Source organism: Piliocolobus tephrosceles, unplaced genomic scaffold, assembly GCF_002776525.5.
Source record: "Piliocolobus tephrosceles isolate RC106 unplaced genomic scaffold, ASM277652v3 unscaffolded_40, whole genome shotgun sequence".
Taxonomy (NCBI): domain Eukaryota; kingdom Metazoa; phylum Chordata; class Mammalia; order Primates; family Cercopithecidae; genus Piliocolobus; species Piliocolobus tephrosceles.
Genome location: NW_022324309.1, coordinates 2,295,104 through 2,302,946, shown reverse-complemented (window position 1 = coordinate 2,302,946; position 7,843 = coordinate 2,295,104). Strand labels below are relative to the sequence as shown.

At 40.2% G+C, this 7,843-nt stretch overlaps 1 protein-coding gene across 13 annotated transcripts in view; it reads left to right on the top strand.

Annotated features, from left to right (window-relative positions):
- Positions 1 to 217: 217 nt before the first annotated feature.
- Positions 218 to 7,843, top strand: part of LOC111550202 (calcium-dependent secretion activator 2) — a 565,477-nt gene continuing 557,851 nt past the window's right edge. For all 13 annotated transcript variants that reach the window (XM_026454331.1, XM_026454332.1, XM_026454330.1 and 10 more), the window contains exon 1: positions 218 to 559. In XM_026454331.1, the coding sequence (XP_026310116.1) occupies positions 218 to 559 (342 nt within the window). The remainder of the gene's footprint in view (positions 560 to 7,843) is intronic.

The window sequence follows — 7,843 nt, the reverse complement described above, 5'->3', positions numbered from 1 at the left end:
TCCCAGTCCTCCTCCCGGCTCCTGCCCGCCCCTTTCGCCCTGGTGGTAGGAAACACTCCGGAATCTAACTCGACGTGTCCGGAAAGCCCTGGCCAGTTTTCCTTTCGTTCTGGGGCCGCTGCAGCCAGCTCCGCGGCTCCCTCAGACCCGCGGGCGCAGCCGCCGGGGGTGAGGCTCCTGGGGACCGCGCGCCGAGCGGCGGGGATTCCCGAGCACCATGCTGGACCCGTCTTCCAGCGAAGAGGAGTCGGACGAGGGGCTGGAAGAGGAGAGCCGCGATGTGCTGGTGGCGGCCGGCGGCTCGCAGCGAGCTCCGCCGGCCCCGACTCGGGAAGGGCGGCGGGACGCGCCGGGGCGCGCGGGCGGCGGCGGCGGCGCGGCCAGATCCGTGAGCCCGAGCCCCTCTGTGCTCAGCGAGGGGCGAGACGAGCCCGAGCGGCAGCTGGACGATGAGCAGGAGCGGAGGATCCGCCTGCAGCTCTACGTCTTCGTCGTGAGGTGCATCGCGTACCCCTTCAACGCCAAGCAGCCCACCGACATGGCCCGGAGGCAGCAGAAGGTGAGTTGCGGGACCGGGCGCCTCCTGCCACCACTTCTCCCTGGGGTTTTCTCCCGGGAGAGCTCTGGGACGCCTCCCGTCCTTCTGCGAAACGCAGGACACCGTATTTTTGTTAGTCTTTGAGGGCAGAGGAATCTTTGGGGACAAGACGGTGCTTTCACCCGCCGGGTATGGGGCTGCAGCGGACACCTCTTCTCCTCCTCCCCGCCTGGGCTGGCAGGAGCTGTCAGCTCACCATCCGTGAGACAGACCAACAGCGCCGGCCGTGCCGCGGTTGCACCCGGCAGGGGCAGCTCTGGCCGGATTAGAATGCGACTCCCACCAACTTGAATTTCCAACAGCACTGGTGCATTCCTGTCCACCTAGCCTGGCGTGATATTGCTAGAGCTGGGTTTGCCGAGGGTCTGAATGAGTGGTGTAGCTAGGCGAAACAGGTGGAGCCTGAGTACTTTTCTTGTCTTAGCTAGAGAGAAATCTTCACTTAAGAGGGGTAGAAATTTTCCTTAGTGAATAAAAAAGTTAAATTCATACGTTTCCTATACTGCCATACAACCAGGACATCAAATCCAAACACCGAAGAAGGCATGCAGCTTTGTAAAGTGTCTATGGGTAAGTAATTTCTGGTCTGGGCAGGCCTAATTAATGAAATACATTCTTACTGATGAAAGATAAAGGATTGGTGCATGACCACTTCATAACAAATGCTTTCCAAATGCTTTTTTGGGGAGCAAAATGCTTTTTCTCCCCCAAAAGGTAAGAAGTTTGTTTCAGGTGAAAGGCCAGCCAACTTGAGTTTCAAAACAAGACCCCAGGGGCCTGATGTTCTGTAGCAGACAGGAGTAATGACTCAACTTGTCCTAAGTGGTTAAATGTTTACAATAGAAACTCTAGGAAATCTTTTTAATAGAATGCTGAACCTGGAAGGTTCTGTAGAAATCCTTAACAGTTCCCTCAGTTTGTGATAAGACCTAGAGATCCACAGAAGTTGTAGTCTGTTCAAGGCATACCTAGATGCACAGACATTTATTAGTTTTCTGAAATACTAACTTCAGTGTGTGAGACATTTTTAGAAATTTGGAGAGGTTTTGAGTTGACTTCAACTGTAACTGTAGTTCAGAGTAAATTCAGTCTCCCTACACTCTCCCACCCCCATTTAGCTAACCTTTATTTTTTGAGGTATAATTGAATGTAAAAAGCTATACATACCACTCAACCCTAACTATTGGTGGTTTTATAGGTGTATAAGTGTCATGGGGATAAGTATACACCTATGAAACCACCTATAGTTAACACTATTGTATGCTTAAAGTCTGCCCTCTTAGAAAAAATTTTAAGTGGTCTTTCCCAACTTTTTAAAACACACACAAACTGAGCAACCATTTTGGAATCATTTATTCTCTGGGGATCCTTATGGACTATTTCCCTACAGCTGGAGACTAATAACAGATCCTTTAGGTAACCTAGCCCTAGGTATTGAGTCACAGAATGTTACAGATGGAAGAGATCTCAAGATCCTAGGGAGACTCCTCATGTTGGAGAAGAGAAATGGGTCATAATAGCATTTCCCAATCCCAAACAAATTGGCACAGTTAAAGCCACCATTACTCAGGTAAGTTTTGAATGCCCTGCGGTGTTTTTATGAGCCTGCTACTCCACTCCTGAATGAATCCCATACTTCCTAATCAGTCGCTCCAGCTGAGTCTGTTCTGAGGCAGTCACCCGTGGCCACTTCTCAATTCTAGTCAAGCGACTGTCAGCTTCAATAGTCATTCTTAAACTAAAATTTTTTGTATATGTTGTGGTATGAGTTCATATCATCCAGTCTCTAGTTTTACCATTCATATTGCATTTAAGCCTATTTTTAATGTATTAAAATGTTTGGTAAAATTGAGATTAGTTTCTCCCTGTAATATTATTCTTGAAGATGCATTTGTAGATTTACTACGAGTTGATTTATACCGTGAATACTTGTTGCATTTTGTTAATGAAGTGGACCCTCCCTTTGCTGTTCAAATAGTGCAGTTTTCTCTGACTCCTTCTGTTTAAATATTTGTTCAAAATTATTTGAATTGGCAAGCAGGTGCATTCATAACGCTACTGAGGAGACTATTGTTACAACCTTATCCAGGCATTACCAAAGACAATTTCAAACTACAAAAAAAGCAAAATACTACATATATTCTATGAAAAAAATTTAGAATCCTTAGGAATTTCCGTATTCTAAATGCTTAGAGCATTGAGCACAGATTAACTTTTGTGAATTACTTTTATTTTTTATTAAGATGAATGCCAAACAACCTAAGTATTTATTCAACCCTCCCCCACCTTTTAAAAAATGTGCTGCTTACTAAAGGGAGCTGGAGCAACTTTTGGCAGTCTGGTTTCCTCTTAGGGCAAAATGAAATGGGAATTTATGTTCATGTGAATTTGATGCACAAGCTAATAAGTAATGCCAAAACTTACTTGAAGTCTTGCATTATACAGTTAGATTATTTAAAAGAAGTAACAAGGTAATTGCAAAATCACTATGCCATTGTATATTTTATTCTGTATCTTCAAGTAGTCAGGCATCCAGTAAAAATATTTAATAGGTTAAATTGTTGTCTTTGAAATGAATATTGCTGCTTACTCACTTCTCTCAACTTCAAGAATTTAGAGACTCAGAAATTGAGATCTGAAAGGGTCCTCATTTTATGAAAAAAATTAATCACAAAGGTAAGAGCTTTACCTAGGAGGCTAGGAGTCAGGTTTCTCTTCAGTCAAAGCCCTTTCACTATCAGAGTTGGTGAGTTTCTATGAACCAGAGCTGAGCAGCCTGTTATTTATTTTTTTCACTTGGCTAATATGGTCCACAAAGTTAGTAAGAGGTTGTGTCTGTGAGCTGTTTGAGAAAGCTTAGTAGCATTAAACACAGTTAACGAACACATGAATTTCTTTGCTTTTGTCTAGACTATTTCAATTTCGAGAAATAATACTGGTCAGTTTATGACATTCAAGCCCTCTGACCACTGATGGTTTTACAGAAAATTCTGGGGGTGCATATGGGCTACACACTGTGACAGAGTGCCTTTCCAGGAAGGTGCTACAACTCCTAAGTGAACGTATCCATTGGTTCACACATGATATGAATATGAACTAACGAACAGTGATTGAAAAATGACATCAGTTGTGATAGTGCTTGAGCCTCTAATGCTGATTTACCTTGATTACCTTTGCACCACCCCAATGCTAATAATGATGATGATTAACTTTTGATGGTTCTAGATCTTTGGTTAAAGGTAGGGTCAGTGTTGAAACTAGAAAAACAATAATACAAATCAGGTACTAATTAATAAAGACAATTGTTTGTTAGACTTTAGAAAAACATTGAGACCTTGGACGAAAAAGTAACAAAAGGGTTCCTTGGTGGTTTGAAAGTTAGGGAGATCCTGATAAGCATAATGACCAACACAGAAGAGATTGAGTACCTTTACTCATGGATGTGAGTTCACAGACTTCAGGTCTAAATTGGTAACAATATTTAAGATGTATATGACTTAAACTGCTGGTAGTTTTGGTTAGAATCCATAGGTTTCTAGTCACTGCTCTTTTCATTATTTGAGTTTTTATGTATTTTTTAACTAGAAATAAGAGGGTATTAAAATGGAACCTACTAACCTTCCATATAATTCATATACCTATGTTTTTTATGTTTCAGTGTGTGTCTCCACTGTAACCACACTAAATTGTGCCTTATTAAACCATTTTGTATAATCACTCCTACCACTTTGCATAATTTTCTGTGATAATTCTAAGTTTGAGAAATGTATGTAAATAATACTGTGAAATTGCAGATAGTGGGGAAGTAAACAGGTAAAATTGATCTGGAGAAGAACATTGTGGGGAAATAGTATTGGGTGAAATAATATACCTCCAACTCGCTCATTTGAATGTTGTAACTACTCTAAAGTGGCCACTTTTATCTCTCTTTGTACATAATGGTACTTCCCGGGTTTTATTTTGTTTTCATCTTCTGACTACTTTGGTGTCTGTTGTAAACATGTAAGTCTCAGATTCAGTCTATGCCATAAAGAATTAGTGAGGTATAGGATGGAGTAAAGATACTATAAAGACAATGTGAAAGGGTTTTTTACTTTTCTGTGGGAAAGTGGGAACTAGTGTTCCTAAACATGTTTTGAGACCTCTGAAACTTACCTTATTTCCCTAAAGAAAGCCATGAAAATGGTAATACCTGTTGGTGTAAAACTAGTGAATTCAAAGTAACACTTTCCTAATGTTTCTAGCAAGCCCCAGAGACAAGTTAGCAGTGTTGAAGCCCCAAAGTATGCCTTTCTTTCTGGCCTGCAGTTTTCCAGCAGATCTGGTGATAGTCCAAAATGCCATACTCTTAGGGAGATAGGGTGATTTATCTTTTGTGTTCCTTTGGCTTTGATACATTAAGGTCCCAGTACAGAAGAGATGGGTTGTGTTATTTGCTGTTTTTAATTATAGGGAATACCTTGCCCTGTGGGGAGTGAGTTGGAAACCACATATTAAAGTAACACCTCACAGTGGACTTAAAACAGTTTCTTAGGGAAAATTGCTTGTTGCTTCAGCTGATTCTTTTAACCTTCCACAGGGTATCCTGAGACCACAGCACTTAATTTGGTGGAATGAGTTGTGGTAATGAGAACTCAGACGGATTAAGTGATGTTGTCATTTGCTTCTTCAAAAATGAAATCAGCTTCAATTTTGATATATAATGACTGCTTATAAAGTGAAATAAAATATTTTAATAGTGTGTTTTCCCTTTTCAGTTTTGTTTTGTTTTGCTTTTAATGGAAACAGCTCTCTTCATTCATACTCTTACAAAATAAACACAGTTTGTAAGGTCATTAAAGACTTTCAAAACAAAATAGGAAAGCTGATGGCCAGATTATAAAGTCTGGGAATTCTGAATGGAAAATTCTTTGTCATTTGCTAGTGAGGTAGATCACTTTTGACTGATTGTGCTACTTTATATTCATTTCAAATTAATCAAGACCTTTGGGAAGGAAGAGGTGGATTGCATGGTCATGTGACATTGCTATTTCAGGTTTTAGCCTAGGAAAGACCTAATAATTTTAAATAGTAGACATATCAGTGGGACAAATGGCATATTTTCTAGGGTTTGAAGAGCATTTAAACATCAAATTATGGAATTGTTGTCCAAAATCTGTAATATTTCATTCTATGTTCACTGTGTTTCAGTTACTCAAAACTTTTGATATGATTTCCTTAAGGAAAAAGAAGTGTGATTCTTATCTTAACTGCACATTAGAATCACCTGGAGAGCTTTAACAACAATCTCATTACCCAGGTTGTACCCCAAGGTAATTAAATCAGTCTCGGGGGTGCAGTGTTAAAGCTTCTCAGATGATTTCAGTGTATAGCCAAGGTTGAGAACCACTGTTCTAAAGAGAAGGTACAGAAAAATGGCTTACTTTCACCTATGAAAGTATTTGCAATAACGAGTAAGATTACTAATTAAGCTGGTATTCCATGTGCAGGAAAAGGTAATAGGGATACTTGAAGCAGGGAACAAAAAACAAATATTCTAGAGTTTGTGCAGTTGATAAGGTGGAGAGGCTGGTGCATATTTATTTAGACTTATGAAAGGTGTCTAGGTGCTGTGCTGGTGGCTTTTGAATTATATTCACAGTAGTGTCTTTTATTCATTGTAAAACTGTAGATAAATCACCACATTAGCAATGGAAAATATATATCGCATGCTGAGGGTAAGCATGAGTGTTGCTTTCTAACTGAACAGTACAGCTCACAAAGGTCCTACGAGACCGTTAGTGAGTAACCTGTTTTCTCAGTATAGGTAGTAGTAATGCATACAGGTTTTCCAAAAAGTGAACTTTAGAAGTCATTCTAACATAACTGTCTTATTAAATAATTAAAATGACTTAAACAATTTAAATTCTGCTATGTCCAAAATTATAACATTAGATGGACAGTAAGGAAAAGCTTCTATTTTCCTCAAATTTTATTAAAAAGGTACATTGGTTTGTGTTTGGGAGCCTTTTACTTTGTACAGCATCATTAATGCTCTGCTTTGCTTCTTGAAACTTTTATCATACCACTTGGTAGACGTGGTTTCAGTACTTTCATTTTATACCTTCAAGTTAGTGATGGGTTTTTATAATGAAAATATTACTGGGGCAAAGAGCCTGAAAATTTAAAGCCTGTCTTTGTCAGTCTAATAGCTGAGATATTTAATTTGCTCCTTTCTGATTGCTTGTGAGAATGAGTATGTGTAGGCTAGTATACTTTTCCTCTTTTCTTTTCTTTCTTTTTTTTCTTTTCTCTCTTTCTTTCTTTCTTTTTTTTTTTTTTTTGAGATAGAGTCTTGCTCCATTGCCCAGGCTAGAGTGCAGTGGCATAATATTGGCTCACTGCAACCTCCGCCTCCTGGTTCAAGTGATTCTCCTGCCTCAGCCTCCTTGTAGCTGGGACTACAGGAACATGCCACCATGTCTGGCTAATTTTTGTATTTTTAGTAGAGATGGGTTTTCACCATATTAGCCAGGCTGGTCTCAAACCAGCCTTGTGATCTGCCCACCTTGTGGTAATCCTAGCCTCCCAAAGTGCTAGGATTACCTATGTGAGCCACTGCACCTGGTCCTTTTTTTTTTTTTTGAGACAGAGTCTCACTCTGTTGCACAGGCCAGAGTGCGGTGGTGCCATCTTGGCTTACTGCAACCTCTGCCTCCCGCATTTAAGTGATTCTCATGCCTCGGCTTTTCGAGTAGCTGGCATTACAGTTGTGCACTGTCGTGCCCAGCTAATTTTTTGTACTTTTAGTAGAGACAGGGTTTTTCCATGTTGGCCAGGCTGGTCTCAAACTCCCGGCCTCAAGTGATCTGCCCGCCTTGGCCTCCCAAAAAGCTGGGATTGCAAGTGTGAGTCACCATGCCTGGCCTGCAGCCTGACTTTTGATGAACCTCTGCTTTCATTACTAAGCCCAATTAAACATTAATTATTTCCTTGGTAAACTATTTATTGAGTCCTGATTATGGGAATTTAGCACTATCCAATATGTTCTGCAGATATAGTAAGAAAACAAGCAGAAATCCTCTTGTGGGCTAATGTTCAATAATTATAGGTTGCATGTCTGTAAGTTTATTTAATTCTTTTTTCAAATTATCGTGTAATTTTAACTTATGACAACTTTGTATTTTAATTTCTGGTGTGGTTATTTTCCCCTCTTCTGTGTCAGGAATTTTTTTTTTTTTTTTTTTTTTTTTTTTTTTTTTTTTT